The sequence below is a fragment of the Etheostoma spectabile genome, chromosome 11 (genome assembly GCF_008692095.1).
Source record: "Etheostoma spectabile isolate EspeVRDwgs_2016 chromosome 11, UIUC_Espe_1.0, whole genome shotgun sequence".
NCBI lineage: Eukaryota > Metazoa > Chordata > Actinopteri > Perciformes > Percidae > Etheostoma > Etheostoma spectabile.
Genome location: NC_045743.1, coordinates 15,196,992 through 15,221,881, shown reverse-complemented (window position 1 = coordinate 15,221,881; position 24,890 = coordinate 15,196,992). Strand labels below are relative to the sequence as shown.

The 24,890-nt window shown below is 39.6% G+C and overlaps 1 protein-coding gene across 1 annotated transcript in view; it reads left to right on the top strand.

Moving 5' to 3' along the window:
• lrp1bb (low density lipoprotein receptor-related protein 1Bb) overlaps nt 1–24,890 on the top strand; it is a 203,630-nt gene that overhangs the window by 140,303 nt on the left and 38,437 nt on the right. The window contains 16 exon segments of the mRNA XM_032530345.1: nt 3,197–3,316; nt 4,225–4,353; nt 4,827–4,949; nt 5,607–5,747; nt 5,972–6,159; nt 8,559–8,742; nt 8,835–8,920; nt 12,044–12,166; nt 18,132–18,313; nt 18,508–18,707; nt 19,103–19,291; nt 19,429–19,577; nt 19,845–19,938; nt 21,738–21,854; nt 22,630–22,749; nt 23,526–23,645. Coding sequence (XP_032386236.1) covers nt 3,197–3,316; nt 4,225–4,353; nt 4,827–4,949; nt 5,607–5,747; nt 5,972–6,159; nt 8,559–8,742; nt 8,835–8,920; nt 12,044–12,166; nt 18,132–18,313; nt 18,508–18,707; nt 19,103–19,291; nt 19,429–19,577; nt 19,845–19,938; nt 21,738–21,854; nt 22,630–22,749; nt 23,526–23,645 — 2,265 coding nt within the window.

The window sequence follows — 24,890 nt, the reverse complement described above, 5'->3', positions numbered from 1 at the left end:
AGAATTTTCCTTGACAAAGTCAAGATATCTCCAGTTAAGCAGGTGGAGCATAATTAAGTCATGTTAGTGATTAATACAATATGCCATTGAAGCCAATTGCTTGCACACATACCCATTCACGTGTCCTTGCTTTTTGTACCAAAGCAAAATGGACTGGGTGCTTCCATGCAGGTGGTCAGAGTAGCTGTTAAGCTTCATCACCGTCACGCACATGCACGAGGTATTTAAATCTGATGGAGTAGTCAACAAACATTGTGTCAAAAAAAACTCTACCTGTATTTGAGTTGTCAGCCTATTGAATTGTCTAGCCAATAGACTAGTGTAACAAGTCATGAAACAGCCAGCAGTTTGTTGTATTAAGAAAGCATTGCTTGTGTGCAGACCTAGAGAAGTATTGCATTGCATTCTCTGTGAGGCAAGAGAGATGGAACTATAGCAATTTGCAAATACACCAAACACATCCAATTCCTGACACACACACACACACAGACGGACACAGACACACACACACACAAATACTGAGACATTGTGTATCCCCTTTTAACAGTTTTTCCTTTTTTACTCTCTGTTACTGGTGGCTCTACGGATGACAATGTTGGTCTATCGGTCCAGCACAAACTGTAATATTTGTACAACTATTCAATGGATTGAGACACAAATTTGTACATTTAAGGTCCACAGAGGAGGAATCCTAATGACTCTGTTGGACCGCTTACTTTTCATCTAGCACCACCATGAGGTTGACATTTCTAATTCTAGTTCTTGGATGGATTAGATGAGTAGAAGGCAACACACCAGTTGCTTTGTCTCCTTTGCGGTGCAGGGAATTAATTCCCCTCACGATCCAATTCCAAAGAAAAAAGTCAATTCTCCCACACACGTACCACCTCTCCAATGATTTTTTTTTTTTAAAAGAGTCAACGTTTCAGTCACAAGGATCTTTTTCAAGACATTTCAACAATCGTAAAGGGACACGGTGCTTAAACACAGCCCACAATCGCATGCTAGTCAACAGCTGTGCTGGAATTGATCTATTATCCCACACAAAAAACCACCCACTCAATACTCCCTCAACTATCAGAACATGCAGCATCCATAGTTTGACATTCATTCAAAATCCTTTTGACAAAAATAAATAATTAAAGTTAATGGTATCTGTTAATATAAAACATATTTCAAAGTATATAAATGCCTGTTCTATAACTATAGATTCACCCATGTAAAATGTACACATCAAAATATATTTAGGGGCAGGCCCACCCAAAAAAAAAAAGACATAAAAACAGAAACGATTGCCTTTAAATTGAGCACAGATATCTATAGTGTCCAAAGGATGAATCCTAATATCTTTGGTGATCCCTTAACCTGTCATATTTCGCTGTCATCAAGTCAGGTCGAATTTGTCCAATACATTTGGTTTGTGATGATGCTAATAAACAACGGTTAGCAGCCTATCACACTAAACTAAGATGTTGTTGACCATGTGAAACGTTATACCTGCTAAACAAACGTAGGCATTATCATTATGAATATGATAGCGTGCTGACACTAGCATTTAGCTCAAAGGCGCTACTGTGATGAAGTAGAGCCTCACAGTCTGACTCTAGACGCTTTGTATGATTCATTGGCCTTCAAACCATCCCGATCCTAGTAGGTTGGGACTGATAACAACTAATTTCAAGAAGAGTAACTCAAATAAAATTTGACCACAGAACTTAGATGTCTTTGCCTTTGAGAGTGTTTGACTAAGATGTTGCAGATCATACTTGTGTGCTTTGCTCTTCCTGTATAATTAACCAGCACATTTGTTCACTGCAGCGGATAGAGGAAGGCAGTTCAGTGCAATTCATTTTTCATATTTAATGCTCTTCGAGTTATCTGATTTATTTTGTAAATTGACCGTGAATGTTGTTAGGGAGATGCATAACACATGAACAGTATTTCCATTCCTTTATCTAAAAACGTCATTTGAAATGATAACATCCTATGCTTCAAATGTGCTCATATCAGAGCTAATATGAATAATGCCACAATTCTTTGAGAAGTTCTGAATTGCTTTTCCAGGACAAATAGACAATATTCCCATTTCTCTGGGTTAATTATCATATAAAAAGCTCCAACCACTGATAATCTGCCTGCAAAGGCAAAGTGGTTTGAGGAAAATGTCATTACATTTCAGAAATTTTGAATTCCACATCTGATTAGATGAAATAGTCATTTGTCAATTCACAATGCATGATGCGCTTTTCCACTGTGTGAAGACAGTCTTTCTTTGATACATTTAATGTGCTGTGGACCTGCCATTTTGTTATACACTTGAAACAGCGGTGGAAGCAGCATTTGAAGTGCAAATGTAGTATCACCTTCAGAAAGTCTGGGTAATTGTGTTTTCCATATTTAGCCATTTAATGTTTATCTTATCCTTATCTTACACCATCGTATCAAGGCACATACAGCTGGTGTGATGTACAAAGTCCTGACAGCAATGAAAGCAACGCAGTGTGAGAGCCCCCCCCCACACACACACACGCTCAGTAGGATCCATAATTCCTTGTACTGTTGTATGACCTGGAGCACACATCCCCCTTCCCTCTCCCGACATCTCATCAAAGCTCTTGCAGACTTTGCCAGGCCTGACATCTGAGAGAAAGAGACCACTGAACGACTCCCTGGGGAGAGTGGGTGGCTCAGTGACACAAACTCAGTCAGCACAAATTATGAATATATCCCCTTTTTACACAATTGCTTTTGCACAGTGATCAGCAGAGTGCTCTCTTAGTTGACATCCAGCTGTTTCTCGTCACTCTTAGCAACATGGCTTCTTTTCAAATTAAAATCAGAAAAAAAGGCTTGGTACTAATTTTTCATAATTACTACTAAGGTACTTTTATATTGATGGGATGTTTTTTTGTTATTCTTATTTTGGGTTCAGTTGATGCTTGTATTAACCGCCACAGCAACCGGGAGCATTTCTCAAAATGTTGTCTTCTGTGAGAGAAAAGGAAAAACAGTAGAAACTAAGTAGAAAAACTCCAGAGAAAAACAAGCAAGCCTTGAGGCAAATCAAAGCCAGCCCACTAGTTGTTTTGATTAAAGAAATGTTGCCCCTTCTATAAGGTGTGCCGCTTTTTTTTTGTGGTTTCCTCTCTTTGTTTGATTTATGGCACTGAAATTCTTTTCCCACTGCCCTCTGCAGACTCCTCATGCTTGTGGAACCAGTTTGCCTGCTCAAAGAACAAGTGCATTGCCAAACAATGGCTGTGTGATGGGGAGAATGACTGCGAGGACGGCCTTGACGAGAGCATGCAGATCTGTGGTTAGTGCCCTTTCAGGTGTCATAAGCAATCTGCTGTTGTTAAAGGTCACATCAACTATACAGCCCCATGGAGATGTATCAGCAGAGCTGGAAATGAGTGGACAGAAATGAAATCTCTGAATCTTAATGAGACAACAAATGAGACCGCAGGCTTTTCTGATGATTCAAGTGAGCACTAAGGCAAATAGATTTTTCATCACTAAGGGCCCAAGAGGCACAGCTTTTTTTCAATGGGCAAATGAGATGTGTGTGTAATGAATTTTAGAAAAAAAAATAAAAAAAGAATCCAACCACAATAAAGAGAAGAGACAAGAATGTCTGTGAACATTGGTTGTGTAATTGGATTGTAATGGAGTGTCAAGGAAATATAAATGAAATGGCCCAGAGGTTTCCCAGGCACAATTCTTGTCAAAAACGAGATATGCATTTTAGCTATAAACGCCTAATTGAACTTCTGTATTTACCTTTGTATCTCAGTGCCAGGCAATTTTATCCACTGTTTTTTTTCCCCCTTAAAGGATGACCTAAGATAAAGGGGGAGTATTGCTGACTCATAGAATTTCAACAAATAATTGTTACTCACAATAGAACAGTACAGTAATTATTAGCTTTCATAAAAAGGAACTGCTGATAGGACATAAAGAGGTATCACGTCAAATCCATAACAAAAAACTTTTTTTATTCCATGAGATGTAATATGTAATATAGCGTGTTATCTCCTATAAGGGTAGGACAATTGCTTTTCATTTTTGGAACTACTGCTTAATGTTCATGATAACAGAAGGTACCATCCTGACTAAATATAATGCATCTGCATCAGTTGTACTCATTCTCCTCTGTGGTGCTATGTGACCCATTGTATTCTTTGACTTTGGAAAGTAGAGCATGTGGTCCTGTTTTCTTCTCAGGCTCAGTGACATGTGCTCCAGGGCTGTTCAGCTGCCCGGGGTCTTATGCCTGTGTTCCGAAACGCTGGCTCTGCGATGGTGAAAGGGACTGCCCTGATGGGAGTGATGAACTTTCTGCAGCTGGCTGTGGTAAACTCTAGTTCAACAAATTGAATATAACTCCCTGCAATGATAAAAGAAACCCTGATGTGATCCCAGAATTAAGAAATCATTGCTTGTTTAGAATTGTACATTTCAGAGAGTAAAACAATACCACGTAGATCAGGAAACCCTCTAAACACCTACGGAAATTGCAAAATTTAATTCAAGCAAGAAAAAGAAAACAAGTGTAAAATGGAAAGTCGTGTACAATGTCATTTTTTGCACATTTGCAGTCTTCTCCAGATGGTGTAATCTGGATCGTCTTTCACAAATTGGTCCTGGCTCATTCCGACTTTATACATTCTAATCTGATTCAAGCTTACCAAACAATCAGTTAAAAAATTAGAAAACACAGAGACCAGAGGAGTAGCATAAGGCTCACTTATGTTGACGTTTTACATATCCATTGATCCATTGTATCCAATGATTAGCCTTTAAAAACATTTCTTTTCATGCATTAGCACCCAACAACACATGTGATGACAGCTCGTTTCGCTGCCGCAACAAGGCATGCATCCCTCAGCGATTCGTCTGCGACCATGACGACGACTGTGGAGATGGATCTGATGAGTCAGTGGAATGTGGCAAGTAGATTTCTATTTTTAATTCTTTTTTATTTTCTTTATTACTAATGTAAAGCATATTGAAGAAAAACAAATACTTTGGAGCACATTGCTTTATGCAGTTACTGCATTCTCTGGATAATAATAATGCTACTACTACTACTACTACTACTAATAATAATAATGATGAAATATTTTTTAAGCTCTGATAAAAGCTTGTGATGATGATGAAAATGCTTTGTATTTTTGCACCTGGTTTATTATAGATCAGGCCATGTTTCTCTTGAGGAGTTGAGTTTCTGTTCTTTAGGATTTTTTAATATTACTTTTATTTGGTGATAATATTGTAAACACACAGACACCCAGCTTTTATTTGCTGTGTACAGTGTTTTGGCGTCTCAACTGGCATCTGAAGGGAATTCTCTGTCCCTTGATTTGTGATTTTTGGGCTGATGAAATATTTAACTGTACCTGAAATATTGGCCAATGCAGCTGTCCACATCATTCTACAGTACCTCCTGGTGGCTTGATTAATCAGCAATTATTCTATATACTCCATGAGAGCGCTTCATTGCAATATGAACAATGACTGTAGAAAGCTTTATTTTTTCACCTTTTGCACGTGATTCTCCTGGGTGTAACTTGATGAAAAAGTGTCTCTCTCTCTTCTTTCTTCAGTCTATCGCTCCTGTGGATCGGAGGAATTTCGCTGCAGGGACGGCCGCTGTCTTCTCAGCTCTCAGTGGGAGTGTGACGGCTACGCAGACTGTCCCGACCACTCTGACGAACTGCCTGTGAACCTCAAATGTTTAGCCGCAGGTAAGACTGCTGTTTGGCTCGCTGCTGGAATCTCTTCATCAGTGTCACCCAGCAGCGCCCACTCGTCCAGGAAACTGGCGGAAACAAAAGGCGCCACATCCAGGAGAGCTTCCTTGAAAGGAATTAATCTGTCAAGATCCATTGTCAGGTCAAAAACATTCCCCAACTTTGTTGAGAAATTACAGGGCGTTGTGCCAGTGACAGTCATGTCTTGCTCTTTTCAGGAAGCTTGTGCAATGGCTCCTTCTTCATGTGCTCCAATGGACGCTGCATCTCTGAGGGGAATCTCTGTGATGGGAGAGATGATTGTGGAGACCGGTCAGATGAGCGGAACTGTAATTTAAATGAATGCTTGAACCGCAGAGTCAGTGGGTGCACACAGGAATGCCAGGATCTTCCTGTGGGATACAAGGTAAGTGACCAGTGGACTAGTCACGGTTCAGTAGTTTGGAGTTGCATTAGTCCTCAGAATCACTTGCTGACTACATTTAGTTCCATAAAGCCTAATTCATCTAGTCTACCTTTAAACCAGATGGAAACATAAAGTACCTTTTTTGACTGCAAGAACCTTTCCAAGGGACTTGGAACATGGTGTTTCGACCAGAGACCAGGCTCTAAAATAATTCCCAGGGACATTTTACCCCCCAAAAAGTACCTGCTCGGTAGGTAGTACTTTCTGAAAGCACAGGAACTTCCGGGGTGGGGTTTGCAGGAATGGCCATTGCTGATTGGTCAAACACACACAGCGCCGCTTCTTCAATTTGTGTACCACTATCTTCACTGATTTAGGACCATTTTAGGACGAGGGGAGAACGTTTCTCTTTGTTTGATAACATTTGAAGTAAAGTTACTGCTTTGCTGACGGTTTTTCCGACTCATTTAAAAAAAAGAGAAAGAGAAAAGAAGAGAGATTGTGCGAGTGAGCTGAGAGCAAAAAAGCGAATGAGAAAGAGGTTCCTTTATTGTGATTTCTTAGATAACTTACATTCATTAAAACAAAATATGTTCTTTGCATGTAATCCATTCTATACATAGGAGCGTTTGCAGTGCCCAGGGGCCAACTCCTTGTTTTTTCATTTTTGGTCAGGGGCACTGACAGCAGCACTAACCTAACATACATGTGTTTTGGTGGGGAGGAAACCCAATCAAACATGGGGAGAACATGCACTCTCCACACAGATAGGCCATGTCCGCACCGGGGATCAAACCCGGTACTCAACAGTAACTGCTTTCTGTGAGGAGACAGTGCTAAGCACACAATGAATGAGAGAATAAAGATGTCAATTTTTGTAAAAGTCCCTGGAACGTTGGGTCAAAACACAGCTAATCAATGGAAAAAGCTATTCAGGACAACCGGTAATAATATTAAAATTTCAAGTAGACTTTACTGACCTACAGTTTTCAGCTCTGGAATCATTAGTAGCAGTTTAAGTAACTAAAGCCTAACTTTACACATAATTATACAGATGAAGATGGGTTGGAGCATACAGTACATACATTTAGTTTCTTACTTTTTGAATAACCTTGAACGCTGCTTGACAGTCTAACGATATGCCAGCAACTGTCCATGCTCCCACACTGTGCCGGGCTATTGTGCCGGGCCTGGCAATGGTGGCGTGTTATGTCAGGCTAAAACCAGGTCAAGGCCATATCCGCTGGAGTGCTCTGCTGGCCATCACTGGCGTTGTCAGACTGCTGCAGTCTATGCCTTTGTCCATGGATTTCCATCTCCTACTCTTTCATAAGACAGCGCTCACTGCGTCGGAAAAGTGTCTGAAAGCACAAAAAAACACCTCTTCCCTGTCATGTCAGGGGCAGAGCTGGACAGAGAGCACATCAATGCAGACCCTTAGCTCATCCATTCGTGGCCTGAACAGGGAGATCAGCAGAAAGGCCTTCAAGGTTATAACTGTGGATAAGAAAGGGATTTGCTGTGGGTCCATGGCAGCTGATACAAGCACTTTTGAGTTATATTTTGGGCAGAGCCCTGGTTACTGAAGTGCAATGGAATGTTTCAGCCATGGTACCTTATGTCTATATCACAGCTTTGATGTCATCATATATGTTGGATGCTAAGTTTTAATTCATTTCCATTGCTTACCTGCATTACTCTGAGAAAAGGGTACTTGTGTCTGAAATATATTTTCTGCTGTTACAGACTGAGCTAAAATTACTTTAAACAGCCTGTTTAAGTGCACTGATTTTATAGCCCAAATCAAGAGTTGTATAAAAAATAACTTAAAGGTGCCCATTACTTTGTGGTAATGTCTGAAGTTCTGCCATGGAAAAAATGCCTTGGTTACCTTGTTTCAAGCCATATAGTGTGGTATAGAAAGCCTGCAGGAAGACTCGACTTGTGCCAGTTTCCAATGAGCTAAACTGCTTGAATCTGATTGGCTAACAGCTAACCAATGAGAGCCTAGCTATCAGCATCCTTTACACAGAGCAAATGGGAGAGCTCATGAACAGTAATGAGCTAAGGCAACAGGAGGTCAGGCTGACCAGCTTTTGGAACTGGCCTCATTTCTCCGTTTATTTCTTTTCAGTGGCTAGAGGAGGACAGATGAGGTAGCAGTTCATTCTCACATTCACAACATAACACAAGCACATATGGATCTAACGTATTTCAAAAAATGCAAGTTAAAAACGGTTGTGTGTGGCAGGGCACCTTTAAGAACTTTCAGACACGCCAAAACCATTTCATAACATGAATTATTTTTACAGTTTATTTTTAATAGCTAAGTGATATTATCTTGCATTTCCTGAATTCATGATCAAATTTCTATTATTGTTGTGCTTTTATGTCATCAGTGTAAATGCTGGCCTGGCTTCCACCTGAAGGATGATGGGAAGACATGTGTGGATGTTGATGAATGCTCCGCTACCCTTCCTTGTAGCCAGCGCTGTATCAACACTTATGGCTCCTACAAGTGCCTGTGTGTGGATGGCTACGAAGCCTTGGAGCGCAACCCCAATACATGCAAGGCTCTGTCAGGTCAGCCTTTTTTCATCTCTCCACTTGTAGAATTTCAGTGTGTAACTGTTAGGTCTCAGCGGTCTTCTAACGCTGCATGTTCCCTATTTCAGCTGAAGAGCCTTTCCTCATTATGGCGGACCACCATGAGATCCGGAAGCTAAGTGTGGATGGCTCAAATTACACCATCTTGAAACAGGTAAGCGATATCTAAATCCCCAACATTGGGCCTGTAGTGACATTTTACGCCATTATCACATTGTGTAGAATGCTAAGAGGCAAGATAGTGAAAAACAAATTACAATTGTGTCCTCTTTTTGTGTTTCAGTAAAAATCTCCCCTGCCTCTTGTACACAGTCTAGCTATACTGTATATTGAGGAAGTATGTTTGTATGGCTGTTTTTAGTAACAGTGTAATTATGTCTGCTAAATGTGTGGAGTAAACGGTACCTTTGCAAAGAGAGTCAAAGTTATCCGATACCTTATTGAATAGTGAATGAAAGGTTTAGATTACATTTTTGACATGATAGAAAAACAAAAAGATATACTTCAGATTTTGGAAAAGATGCACAATGTTTACAGTCTGCCTTAAATCAACTAATGTGCTCCAGTCTACGTACTTACCCTCGGATAGAACTACCCTTCATCTGAAAAGCAACTGATTCAGCTGCACAGTCCTGAAAGATGCATGGTAAACCTTTTTTACACTGAAAATGATGTATTCCCTCATTTGCTCTGCAGAAAATAATATGAGCGTAAGTGCTCCTCAGCCTCAGGGAGTTATTTCCACAAGCCGGATTAGTGATTATACCTGAAAATGTCGCACAACCTCTGTAAGTTATTGTTCTGTTTAAATGAGATGTCCACTGTCCATTATTATTTCCCAACATCCCACTACATGGGCACAGGGAACTGGCCATTCTGATTGGCAGAGAGCAAAATCCCCCTTTAGGGGACCCCATGGAAAAGCTGTTTCAATCATTCCTAGGTCTCTTCACAGCTGCTCTGGGCAATGCTTGAATCTGACTGTTGATTATCACAAACGGGTGGCTGTGATTTACTGTAAATCAACCTTGGGCTATCCTACAGCCTCCTCTCATAGTCATATTAACCTCTTGACTCCATGTACTCTACTGTCTGTATCGGAGTTCTTATAGGCCACAACTCACTTTAATCACTGCATGTTAGCGTTAATGGACGCTAGAGAGGGAAATACGCACATGGCTTTACTAAGTGGTGTTGGATACTTTACTGACCTCATATCACTTTACCACACCATTACATACCCTGTTCGGATTATATCTGCATGATATTATGCAGATAGATTTTTAGAAATGAGCCAATCCTTTCCCTGATTGATTGCTTTTGCTGTTAGCATTAATGTGTCATCCCACATTACTTTATATTGATACATTTTAGCATGTTGCCACCAAGTTAGATTAGCTATTACAATATAAATGCCTTTAAAGTCACTTTAAAAGTGGAGCTCATTTCAATTTAAAGCGTGCGTTGGTAGCCTGGACTGCATCCACCGCCGTGAGGTTTTACTGTCAGACGTCTTATTTTAGAAAGAAAAGCTGTTGAATGTGTGGAACAGGAAATCAATAGCATGTTGACAGTGATGTTGATATGAGCACTGTAAAAGCCTGCATGCAGCCACTTTTATAGTGTTCATAGATCTTTTTCATTATTATTTTAAATTCCTATTAGTTTTTCAGACTAGTGTTACATACACGGTTGTGATTTGTTTTGTAGTTGGTTGGTATTTATGGTCTACTGGGAAAATGAATGGGAGACTTATTTCTGGATAGAGACACGGATAAAAGGGGCATGCGGGTTTGATCTCTATGGCTGATGTTTGGAGTGGAGAAGGGTTCCCCCAGGACACTTTGCCGCCTGTCTGTGAGGGTGTTGATGATCTGATGAAGATGTCTCATTTCGCCTGTCAGATTATCTGACACCTTTTGTCGGCACCCACAGTGCGAGACAGCAGGGTGGGGGCATTTGTTTGGTGAGCAGCTCTGTCTGACTGACAGTGGGGTCCTGTGAGCATGACAGAGTAGGGAAGTACCTCACTCTTTTGCTTCGATAGGACTTCCACTACACAGAGCATTTGGAGACTCCACTGGCTCTTCAAATGCTCGGTATAGCTGGAAGCATTAGAACCTAAGGGAAAACCATCTAAATCAATATTGCTTGTACAGTAAATGTCACATCACACGCAGATACTGTAGGAGTTGGGCTTGTTTTTTTTTTGTTTCTCATCCTGTTCGAATTTCCACTTCCACTACCAGTCAATTTCAAATAATTAATTAGACTGAGCTAGGGCTGCGCAATCAATCACAATTTTATTGAAATTGCGATGGACTAGTGCAATATTGTTAAAGGCAATTTATGTGTCAAACCTTTCTGAATGAAGTATTGTGGTGCTGCAGAGACGTCCCGTCCTACAAATCCTATCCTACACACTTTGTTTTTGTCACTTTGTTTGGCCTTGCAAAAATCAAACTAATCATTTAAATTTGACAATTTAAATGATGCAAACATGATCATTCCCTTCATTATTGTGAATCATATCACAATGGAAATATCAGTCAAAATAATCACAATTAGATATGTTCCACATATCGTGCAGCCCCAGACTGAGCTCACTGAATTGTTTGGATTGACAAATGCTGCTTTTGACAGAGAAAAAGCGGCCCATTAGCACAGCCGTAGCAGTTTCAGTCCTCTGTCAGTGTTGACACGGGATACATACAGTCATTGTTGAGTATAGGTCACATGACTGTCACAAGCTGTCAGAACACACAACCACTGTAACTGCATGAGTAAAACAGAAGAGAATAAACTTGAAGAGTAAAAATATGCTTTGTTACGTTTACGTACATAGCGCGAGGAAAACGTGAACCATTATACTGCCTGTGTAGATAGCTGCGCTGAATAAAAGAGGAGCATTTCTGTTGACACGCATAAGACGGATGACTGAAAAATGCGGCAAAAGCTGTTTTTATCTATCCATGCATTAACAGTATTTGGGTTCTGCAAATTGCGATCAACAACACTTGCTAGTAAAATACATCATGGGTATGCAGTAAAGAAGGAATTAATGATTCTATAGACCTTCATATTATCGTCATAAAACTGTGTGAAATTTGATAACCAATGTTTATTCTGTTGTACAGCTTTGTTGCCAACGAAAGTGGCTTCTAATATATATTTTCACCCTCCCAGGGAACTCAAGATTCCTTGGTTTTCATCAAAAGTAAAAATGTTTCTATGTACTTGTGCTATCTCTCGCTCTCTCCCTCTTCTGTATCCCCAGGGCCTTAACAACATCATCCACATAGACTTTGACTACAAGAAGGAATTTATCTATTGGGTGGACTCAACCAGGCCAAGTGGTCGAAAGATCAACAGAATGCGCTTCAATGGGAGTGACCTCAAGGTACCAAAGGATTTAGTTACTGGGAAGGCCTGCTATGTGGTGCCTTGTGCCACTTTACCCAAAATCCATTGGCTTTACTTTGTCTGGTCCCTGTTTAGCTTGTATTCATTGATTTTTCCCTTGCACTATCCAGATGTATTTAGTTGTTACTAATTCATTTGAATTATCAAGATGTGTTCTATTGTGAAGATGCTTCATCTGTTTGAATTCAGAAGTATGTTGCTTAAGAGGCTCATTATCACTGCTCAGTTAAAGATGGGTGCCCCTTATCTTTTTATATAGTCAACATAATGGATTTGTTCTGTTGGGAGCCAACAGCCTGTTCGCTTAACAAGAACACATGTGTGTCAGTGATAATAGCAGTATCATCAATAGCTTTTACATAAATGAAATAAGTTGAATGAACAAATGGTGCCTTCTTGTCAAATCACTAAGTTTGGGCTGGGTCATAGGATCATGGCACAGACACTGGGGACAGTGGGACGTAGGCAGAACACCTGCTGGGCCCCCATTCCACATCTCATTAGCATTGGTGTGTGGGGGGTTTTAGGCTCATTCAGCTCAATTACTCCCACAATCTCCGTTTAAGCCATTGCCACAGCTTAGTGAGAGGACAAATGGTCTGAGACACAGATCGGGGAGCTTCTCACATTGGGTTAATTAAAAGAGCCACTGATATACAAGGCTACTGGTATAAGCTTACAATATCAGGAATAATAGGTTAGGTGTTTCATCTGAAAGGCACAAATTAATTGAATTATATGGTTTAATTTAAACAATGTAGGTTAATTATAGTTTTTATCATTTATTTTGTGTATTTAAACAATTCTTAAGAGTAAACGTCTGTTGCCCTGCACTATGTGGGTTGAAACTTGTCGTTTGCATTCGATAACTGATAGAAAACAACCACTGTGACATCAATGATCGATGTCATCCCATAAAGTGAGATGCAGCAGCAGTTTTCTGCCGTATGTAATTGGGTTTACCTCCAACATCCAAAGGTTAATTGATCTGTGTCCAATCCCTGGTTGGTCGCTAAGCTATCATTATTGAAGCAGTCAATGTGACATGTCGCTATAGTGACCAAATAAAAGGGCAGAAGATTTGTGTGACAGCTTTCGACAACTGCATATATCAAACAAACTCTGAATTAATCTGCTCTTCATGAGCCACATCCAAATGTTAACATTACTCGCGAGTTCACCTTCAGTGTAACGTGAAGGAGGAAAAAAATAAATAATCTTTTGATCAATAGTGAGGTGTTATGGATTAAGTCCACCAGAAGGACTTCATGAAGTGAGTAACTCCTTTTTGCCCGAGGAGACAGATGGAAAATACTGCACAGTGAGTGACACTTTATTGACAGTTGAAAGCTCAGTTTTGTCAAAATTACGGCTTAGGGGACAGCATAGCCTTTTGCCAAGACTACTGTATATTTTCTTGCAAATTATGACAAAAAAGGCCTCAAGGCACATTGTGTTCCTTAATAACAGATTGCACGGTTGCTGGCTATTTTTTATTTATTATTTTTATAAAAAGGGGGGGTTTAAAAGGCATTGGCTTTATCTGCCAGCTGGCACAATGGTTGTTTATTCTGAACAACTGCTTTTTCAGACTCAAAAGGCTAGACTGTCTTGGGGATATGGAGTTCCCAGATCGTTTCTAGATTTTGTTTACATCAGTTAAATACTTTCACTTATATTTTAATCAAATCTCTCACTGAGATTAGCACAGTGAGAGGAATAAGATCAATAACAAGAGCATCTCTCTGCTGCCCTTTACCCTACCCACTTTAATCACAGTATTTACATTTACACACTTAAATATACAATACTTCTACAAAGAGTACTCTTTTTGCAACCTAAAATGTTTCTTTATTGAATTAACAGAATTCTACACTACCATGTGTTTGCACTTGAACCTGTTTGGTAATTGCACTGAGGTTGGGGAAGTGGTGCAGCGCAGCATGTGTTTACACAGATCAAGTAACGCAGTGCTATGTAGGTAATCATATTTGCATTAAATTGCATCTGCGTATTCATCTAGTCAAACATCATGTATTGTGCATATGTGCACGTGCAAGGAGCACAATTTATGGCTTTAGATCTTCAAAATCACACAGAGAAGTTATATGAACAATGAGTTTAGCTTTTTTACACTCTTTTCTAGATCAGCAGATAGTATTGTTGTCAATGCATTAGGACTGCAACTGATGAATATTTTCACAATTGATTAACCAGTTGATTTACTTTCTCGATTAGTTGTTTGGTCTATGCGATGACAGAAAACGGTGAAAAATGTAGATCAGTGACGACGTCCTTAAATGTCTTGTTTTGTTGACAACTCAAAGATATATTTAGTTTACTGTCACAGAGAAGAGAAGAAACAAGAAAATATTCACATTTAAAAAGCTGGAGTAAAAGTATTTTTACTTTTGTCAATAAGAAAATGACAAACCGACTAATCGATTATCAAAATAGTTGGCGATTCATTTAAAAGTTGACTATTAATCAATCAATCGATTAATCTTTGCAGCTCTAAAGTGCATGTCAAAGTTGAATTTGTATGTGATTAAGAGTCACTACAAGTCTGTACTGAGTGAGAGTAATTATATTCATACTGATGTCAGCCACTACTGTAGCTGTCATACAGCAGCTGGAATGATTTGTGCCCTCTATATGTACTCTCTAATTTGAGAAATGTGTTATGCATATTTATGTATGTGTCAAACTACAGTGTTACCTTAAAGAATTAGTTTAGTTCAGATGCAGCTCATCATTCTTACAAATTACATGCACAAACTTTCTTCACATCAGGCAAGTAAACTCTCTTACATCAAGTCCAAGTGAAATCATTTTTAATTGCAGGCAAGAACCAAATCCTGACCTCAACAAAGCTTTCCACATGTTTTACTTCTAGCCAAACTCGAGCAGTTAATGTATGAAATATGTAAGGAGCTCAATATTAGTTATTCCAGATATTATAGAAATATTACAGATGTATCACATCTGACACAGTATGCTGTATGTGACACATTTACTTTTTAAAAAGCTCACGTTGTGGTCTGCAGTTATGGTTATTAAAAATCGCCCTGCACTACCCTTCAGCAGCATTTGTGTAACTTGTGCAGCCATTACCATGGTAACGCATGTTAATCAGATCTCAAATAAATCACAAAAATGTTCATTTTGGCTCTGGATGTTAACAAGACTAATATAAGCACTTGTATTTGCTTTAATGGAGGAAAAGTTCTCAGAGAAAGCATAGCCTACTCAACACTCTAGATTGGTGTTTGTGGAACATTGTGGAAATGTGTTTTGAGGGATTTAGATCTGTTTTATTGATGTCAGAGTTGAAATACAAGAAGTTCCTCCTACACTGTTAGACAAGTCTGTAGAAATGCAGGCTAATTTCCTTTGTTAATATGAAGGAATTTTCTGTAATGATTTTTTACAGGTGTTTTTCCGTGTTTTGATTTTTTGGAAATGTCTGTCAAGGGTACAGAGGATACAATGTAAATTTACAGAATTTTCTGTTTGGATTAACAGAAATGTTCGTAATTGAAAAGGTACTGTTAATTTTCTACCAGGACATGATTTTTTTTCTTACATTGTCTTGTCAGAGGAAGTCCCCCTCCTTTACACATGCTCTTGTGCTTGTCAGTACTGCAACAATTCTAAGCTAACCTGGGCTCGCCGAACAACAAAACCCAGCTGCTAAAGGCTAACTTAGCATGTAATAGGACTGCACGATATTGGAAAAATCTTACATTGCAATATTTATTTCCCTGGGATATATATTGCGATATGAAAGAAGAAAAAGTCATTTTTAAAAGATGACATAAATATCTTTATTTGGAAATAATGAATCATTCTTAACTACTGCGGTGATTTTTGTAGGGAGTGCATCTACATAGAAGAAAAAATGAAAAAGGATCTTTTCTAATGTAAACCATTCTTTGTTAAACTTCAATCCTTTACAACACCAAAGCAAGTAAGCTAAGCACTGTGACTAACGTTACTCTTCTGAAGTGATTTTGGAGAGGGAAATTAAGTAGAAATATGCTGGTTGACTAGCATGCCACCATGTATTCATATAATATCAATCCAGGCTAACGTGAATGACAGTGACTGCATGTTGCTTCCTCTAAATGTCAAGTTGTGGTCGACTAGCGGGGCCAGCTCGTTGGTTTGATAAATTGATCAGACCTGCATGTCACGCGCACTAGCAACAAACTCTGTGTATCCAAGAACTATTAAATCAGTGGAAATGACGTTATATCAGACACAGACGTCCGTAGTAGATCAGTGATACGTTTCAAGCGTCGCGGCTCCGAACCGTAACGTTAGCTGGGATGGACTGACCCCTTGGATCTTTAGGCTAACTATATTAGCTTTAGCCTAGCTGGTAGCTGCTTTCTGCTTGTTTCTTTAAGGTAACTATATTAGCTTTAGCCTGGCTGGTAACAGCTTTCTGCTTGTTTCTTTAAGCTAACTATATTAGCTTTAGCCTGGCTGGTAGCAGCTTTCTGCTTGTTGCTTTAGTCTAACTATATTAGCTTTAGCCTGGCTGGTAGCAGCTTTCTGCTTGTTGCTTTAGTCTAACTATATTAGCTTTAGCCTGGCTGGTAGCAGCTTTCTGCTTGTTTCTTTAAGGTAACTATATTAGCTTTAGCCTGGCTGGTAGCAGCTTTCTGCTTGTTTCTTTAGGCTAACTATATTAGCTTTAGCCTGGCTGGTAGCAGCTTTCTGCTTGTTTCTTTAAGGTAACTATATTAGCTTTAGCCTGGCTGGTAGCAGCTTTCTGCTTGTTTCTTTAAGGTAACTATATTACCTTTAGCCTGGCTGGTAGCAGCTTTCTGCGGGGGAAATGGATGGGAGACGTTGTGATAATGTTGCATTAATCAGGGGATTTAGTTTGTATTTGCAGCGAACATAAAACACTGGCTGCTGTAGCTTCACTGACTACCCATCTAAACTATGACATCAGTGCGTCAGCGGCAGCTGCTGCCTACGGGACTTTTCTACATACGGAGAGCTTCACTTCCCACAACAAAGCCCGTCGGACTAACGTCACATACACACGTTGCCCACATGGCTACCTGTCTTAAAAGGGGAAGGGTCAGCGGTAATAATCATGTAAAAGGAGAACGGTGGAACATTGTAACGTTCTGCAATGTGACCATCGTACATGCGCACATCGCGATGTCGATGCTAAAACACTATCGTTCAGCCCTAACATGTAATGTTAATTATTTTGGCTCTTCTCCCTGCATGTTGCGTTGAATGAGACTAAAGCTGACCTGGATGAGTATATGTCTGTCATATTTCCTAGAGGAGTTTGTGCTGTGTTGAATTGACTCACCCGGCGCCAGAGCCAGGACTGATGGCTTTTTGGGCCTCCCTTGTTGAGACGGCTAGCACGCAGAACTGGCGCTCCAGCGTCTCTGTCGTCGTGTCTGCACCAGCCCACTCTTTGGTGCTCTAGTTTAGTTTTTAAAAGGTGTATTTGCAAAAGTTCTGTTATGGAAAATCAACAAAACTACTCTTCAATCAGAATCAGTTTTCCCAAAAAATAATTGTCTCCAGCGTGTTTGGCCTGTAGCGTCAGTCCGCTTTAGGCTCGCCGCCTGCTTCCTCAATCAATCTCTCAATCATTCTCCTCCACACACCTGCAATGGGTGGGTTAAATCAGATCAACAACACCACACTCCCTCATGTGACGTGTCAGTCGGCCCCTATCCATTAGCTTATCACACCCACTTCTCTGAAGACACTAGACTGACATAATAACAGTATGAAACTAATGAAAGTGCAGTATTAGCTTAAATTCCTTATATTTCTTAACAGTAAATCTGTTTTGTTTTTAGTTTTTTTTATAGTTCTTTACATTCATCCGTGGATGAATTTAGAGCAATAGACAAACCTTCATACTGAAACTGATATGTCGCTTCTTGCTTTACTAGGTTGTCCACAAAACAGCAGTGCCCAGTGCTTTAGCAGTGGATTGGATAGGAAAGAATCTGTACTGGTGTGATGCAGAAAGGAAAACACTGGAAGTGTCCAAAGCCAACGGCCTCTACCCTACTGTCCTGATCAGTTCTAGCCTCAAGAACCCCATGGATCTAGCTCTGGACCCCCAGACAGGGTAAGCATATTATCAAGGATTGGTTTCACAGCTTGAGGGAGAAGACTGATAGATTTACTCTTTTCAGATGTTTGGGAGCTGTTAGATCCAGCTCTCATATTGGCTCTCATTTTGTGTCTGTGCAAATTTTAACCCTATCATATTTTTGTCTGCTGTGCTCATCACTCTTTGAAATGTGCTATACTTCTGAATAGGTACGTGTTCTGGGTAGACTGCTGTGAACCACCTCACATTGGGCGTATTGGCATGGATGGCCGAGGGCAAACGGTTATCATTGACAAAGAGATCTATAGCCCCACTGCTCTCACTATCGATTACACCAACAAGAGGCTCTACTGGGCAGACGACAACCACATCCTGCTTGCCAACATGGATGGGACCCAAAGACACAAAGGTGAGACTAACTTGCTGTCCATGTTAATGGAGTAGTTGGACATTTGGGGAAAGTACACTTTGATACCATATCTGTCTGTTGAACGTAAGGCTGCACAAAGACTAGCTGTACTTGTTCTAAATCTGATTAAAAATTGTGATGTAGATTTTAAACTCTCTCACGCATATTTACACCCTATCGTTGAATAAATGTGGATGTGGCTGTTTCAATATGTAAAAATATACTGTAGGTTTTCCACTGAAAAAAGGTACTAAAAAATTATTTAAGAATTGCTATAAAACATCAAATCATCAGTTAACCTGATAAATGGTTAGTTGTGGGTGTGATTAATTGCTATATTTCATTTAAAAAAAGAATGTAATTGAAGTGTGTAATGGCCATTTGTCCCTCTCCAGTGTCCTATGATCACATCCAAGGGGTAATGGCTCTGACTTTGTTTGAGGACTTTGTCTATTGGACGGATGGCAAGTCCAAATCACTACGACGTGCTCACAAGACAACTGGCGCTCAAGGGATGGAGCTCCTCAACTCCTGGCAAGCCATCAAATCCATCAAGGTCTACCACTCCCTGCGCCAGCCTGAAGGTATGAAATCCATCTGCCACTCATCGTCTTTCTATCCTTGTAGAGCAGTTATTACAGGCCTCCTTTATAGTTTCAAGAAGGAAATGTTTGTGTTACACAGTTTTAACTCAGTGATGCACTTCTGTCCTTCTGTACAGTACCCAAGCACCAGTGTCAGATTGCAAATGGAGGATGCAGCCACCTGTGTCTTCTTTCTCCCGGTGGGGAACACAAATGTGCCTGTCCCACAAATTTTTACTTGGCTGCTGACAATAAGACCTGCCTCTCCAACTGCACCTCCAGTCAGGTTAGCCATCTCCCCTCCCACTTCTTAGTTTATTTTGACAATACTATTGCTTTTCTATCAGTACTTTTTTCCCCTCATGGCAAAGTGCTTTACTCTCATACTGTATACTTTTCTTTTCTGACATGTACTGTCGGGTCTAGAACAACGTTGTGTATTGATTTTGAACTTTTGCTTTGAAGAATGTTGAAACATAAACAAAGAGTCAAATATTCCCTATGTTGACCTCAAATTCTGTGTTTTTTCTACATGTGTCTGTGGTACTAATAGTTTCGCTGCGGGACAGATGAATGTATCCCTTTCTGGTGGAAGTGTGACACGGTGGATGACTGTGGGGATGGATCAGATGAACCTACCGACTGCCGTGAGTGCCATGTTATTTAAAGGTTGGCTTTAAAATAGTGGCCTACTAAACCAGAACAATCCACCTACTGTTCTGGTGAGCTTTAAGGTGGTATTATAATTACATTCTGTGTTTGTGGTTTTGCTGTTCAATGTAATGTGTTTTGTTGTTGTTGTTTTTTATATTGTCAGCATTTACAGGCATTCCAGGGCTTAAAGTATTCCGGCAGCGTTCCACTTCTCCGTGAGGAAAAATAAATAAATACATTCAGGAACTTGCACGGGGTTTTATATTTTTTAGTTAATTGATCTCACCTACCAATTGTATGAGAAGAACGCAACTCTAACACAGTGCTTAAAGTACGGGCCTGGTGCCAGATGTATGGGGTGTGACTATTTTAGAAAAATTAATAAATTAAAAAGTCCACGGGGGATTTGTTTTTGATGCGCAAGGTTTAACCAATCGGCGAACTTCCACCTACTAATGAAACGAGTTCTAGCCAATCAGATGCAAAGTAGGGCGGGTCCTTGTCGAAAAGTCTCCGTGGAAACGCAGCTAAAAAATGTAGCTACAGCTTTAGTTGAGAAAGGAGTTAAAAACAAAAGGCGTTGGTCATGAATAGAGGACAAGAGGAGAAGGGTGGAGACGGGAAGCCGTTTAGCACTTGTTGCCTCAATTTGAGCACCCGGCTGCAGCGTATGTTCAGGGAAGATACTCACTGTACGGCAGCAGCGGTAAGAAAGGGCTTGCTAGTCATTAGACGCTAGTCACAAAGCTTCGTTCCGTGTTCTCTGTCAGACGAGTACGTTACAGCATCGACGGCTGCGACTGCGCCTGCGCTAACCAACCGTTTTTGTGATAAAAACGGTACGTGTGTGCACGTTCATAGCGGAACTCGATTTGTCATTAACGATGGCCGTGGTGTAAAAGCTTTCTGTAAACCAAACTGCCTTGACAAAACTTGTCTGTTAGAAATCAGCATGGCAGTTATTGAAACATAACGGTCTTGTCCCAGAGTTTAGACGTCTGGCTTTATGAAAAGCTAAACAAAGTTTTTAATAAATGTACATGAAGAAACTATGTCAACATGGAGAAAATCATGAATGAAATATTTCGCTTTTATGATGATGACGTGGCCAAAGTAACAACACAACATCTAGAAAGTTTTGTTTTCATATTCATTCAATGGATCAATCAAGGATTATGATATTATTGCAGTATGGAAATCTACATTGACACTTATTAACATATTGTTGGAAGAATTTAAAATGTATCCAAAACTTTTTGACTCATTAAAAATGATGACTTGTATTGTTGTGTAATGTAAGGACTTTAGTTAGTTTTAGTTTAATAGTTTATTTGAACATAAAAACAACAACAACATTAAAATAAAAGATTTATATACATGCATTCCTGCATACATATATAATTAAAATGACATAAATAAGGTCATGTACTTTTTAGCACAGTCTTCCAATATTGAAAGTCATTCAAACGCAACAAAAATTTTCCATGTTCAAAAGGAGTAGGAAGAAGTTGATAAACAACTTATCAAGTCCGACCCCCTTTCTCTACTTTTATCCTTTAGTAAATCTTATTCTTCAGTTATTTACACATTATTATTTACACATCCTAGACACAGATGCATACATACACAAACACTTATAAACCCTCTTTTTTATTATATATATTAAATATATATATATATATATATATATATATATCTATAAATATATATAGACTTTAACTTTTTTGCCAGTCAAATTAGCTTTAATGAGTGCATCTCGAAACATTACACTGTGGACTTTCCTTTCCAACAGCGGAATTCAAATGTCAGCCTGGGCGTTTTCAGTGTGGCACTGGCCTTTGTGCTCTTCCGCCGTTCATCTGTGATGGAGAGAACGACTGCGGTGACAACTCGGATGAAGCTAACTGTGGTAAGGATGGAACAACTGTTACTGTTTAAGTGGAACATATAAGCGGTTCTTTTTATCGTTTTCGAATTTATTGCTGTGCTGATTTCTGCAATTGCCACAAACTTGTCTCACTTACAGAATCTATTAAACGGTGTGTCCATTCATGTCACGTCTTTTTTCATTTTCTGGTACTTTCTGGTCCTCGATGGTACAATTTTGTGGTAAAACAATTTGTCGATGAATAAATTAAGTCATCACCACAAAATGAATCAAGACCATTTTTTAAAAATAATTAATTGTTTGAATAATTAATCATGCAAGATTAAGTAAATTGAAAATTGTTGTGCTTTGTTTGTCAGACAAAACTAAAAACTATTAAAATGTCACTACCTGTTTTCATATGTATCTACTTCTATTTATTTAATACAAAGTGCAAATGTAAAATGCCTCATTAGCAACCAATGTGTGTTTACGAAACATTTAAAAATAAATATGTGATGGCGCAGTGGATATGACACATGCCTTTGGTGTGGGTGCGATAGATCAACCAATGTGTCTGTGAGCAAGACACTTACCCTTCTGGAGCAACCCCTAGTTGATAAATAGCAATTGTAAGTCGCTTTGGATAGTCAGCTAAATGACATATAATGGAATGGAATGTAAAATGTAAGATTAGTCAGAAACTGGCTGTATTGTAGGGTAAATCACTACCAGTCGGTAGTCGTAGTTTAGATGCTGAGCTTTGTCTGGGCTCCCAGCATTTCTTATTGATGCCACCTCTTGTTTTCTCTTTCAGAGACATACATCTGTCTGTCAGGCCAATTCAAGTGCAACAGGAAACAGAAATGCATCCCTCTTAACCTGCGCTGCAACGGTCAGGACGATTGTGGAGATGGAGAGGATGAGACAGACTGCCGTAAGACACTACTTTATTACTTCAAGACTAATTGTCTTAGAAATTGCTTTGAGCTTTTAGACCGGGTAGTCTGCCTTTACATTGCAGCCAATGCCTTGATAAAAGTCCATTTTTGTAAGTTTTTTTTTGTTTTATCAAAAGATATAATTTAGTGGATTCAACTAAATCACCCTATTGTCTTTTTGACATGTTTGATTTATTTCAGTGCTTTGACAAACTATATGAATCCATTAACATTACATAGTCTTCATTAGATATTCCAAAGGCAGCCCTTGTTATGGCCTGTTCCTCAGAAAAAGGATTAGTTATGGAATCACACAGAGGATAAGGACAGATTTTCTCTGCTATGATGTAACTCATTCGAACATCACACCCGCATTCAAGTCTTTCAGCTACATTTGTCTTGCATGTGATTGCAAGAGGGGTCAGAGTGGAGGGGAGAGGATGCAAGAATGTAAGGAAGAGAAAGAGAGACTTTAAAAAAAGGCTTTCATTAGTGGGAAGCTAATTACTTCACCCCTTCTTAGACTTCCACAATGATTGGATGTGGTTTTGAATGCACTTTTGTAATGAGCACTGCACCACGGAAATTAAAATGCTATCTGAAACAATGTGCGGATTTATAACAAGCAACTGCTTGCTATAATTAAAAAGGTATGTGAGTGTGTTGAAAAAAAATGAATGGCCACCTCACTGGTTCGTCACTGTAGATTTCACTCAGATTACTCGGGTTATTTCTACAAAACCAAACGCACTGCCTTCCACTCTGCCTACAGCTGAAAGCACCTGCTCTCCAGACCAGTTCCAGTGCAAGGCCTCCATGCATTGCATCTCCAAACTTTGGGTTTGTGATGAGGACCCTGACTGCGCAGACGGGTCAGACGAGGCTAATTGCGGTGAGTTGTGGAAACCCACTTAACCATAAATCACCCCACTTCATTTATTTCTCAGTTAAAGGGGGGGGGGGTCCCCTGATTCAGTCTGTATTAATTTTACACTTGGCTTCACTCTGGTCTGACTCAGTCCTTGCATGTGTTCTCAACGCCTATCTGATGATGTGCTGAGGGAGAATTCTATGAAGGACTGCTGTTCCTTTCTTCAATAAGAGCTCAGCATTATAATCCCAGTTTGTTTGGCATTTTTAGCTGCTGTGAGTGACCTCACTAACACAAAATCCATTATTACTAGGGCAGAGGCACCTTGGGAACTTTTTATTCCTCAATAGGAAAAAAAAATAATTTCTCCGGACAGGACAACTCCACAAAAATACAGAGCTCTTACTAAGAAGCAGTTGGACCAAATTTCCCTTTTCAGAGAGATAAAATATAACTTCGGACACAAAGTCCGTCATGATGTGCAGTGTCTTTTTTACATTAATTATTTTATTCTGAAAATAGTAGCAAAACGACACTTTCAAAACATGTGTATGCCGGCACTGGCATGGCACAAATCACACCGGTGTGAGCCTGGAGGAAATGTTTGTCCCACTTTCTGTAGTTCACTAATGTTTGACATAAGCTCCTCAAACTGGATTATGGGCAGTTTTTGTCAGTGTCATCTGATAAGTTCTCACCACTTCAGAGCACTTAAAAGAGATAATACTGCTTCATAGCTATTTTATTTTCCCTTTGTACTACCTCAGACTGTTTAAAGAAGTTGTGCTCGTTAGCACCGTAATGAGCTCTGACTGAGCAGGAAAATATAGCTTTTTTTCCCCATATCACATCCCTTGTATGCTGTTAGTGACTGAGCTGCTTCCTAATGAATTGCTGCCTTGTGTCCTCCGTTGCTGCTCTCAGCTTTCCCTCCTGATTCTCTCCTCCTGCTGTCATGTTGGAAAGAGATCCAGGCAGAATATGCCACCCTCCCCTTTTGACGCATCTCTTCCCTAACTAATAACAGCATTACCTTGGCTATTATCCCTGATGATGTCTGCACTGAAATGACTTGTTAAAAGCAAGCTCTCAGTTTGACTTTGAAAAGCCATTCTGAGAAAGTATTACTGGAACAAATATCAAAGCATCTGTTCTTTTTTAAATGAATGCAGATATTTTGGATAATTTTAACTCTGGAAGAATGTTTAACACTGGCATGCCCGATTCAAGACTGAAATACTTACATCCATAATTTTTCTCACAACA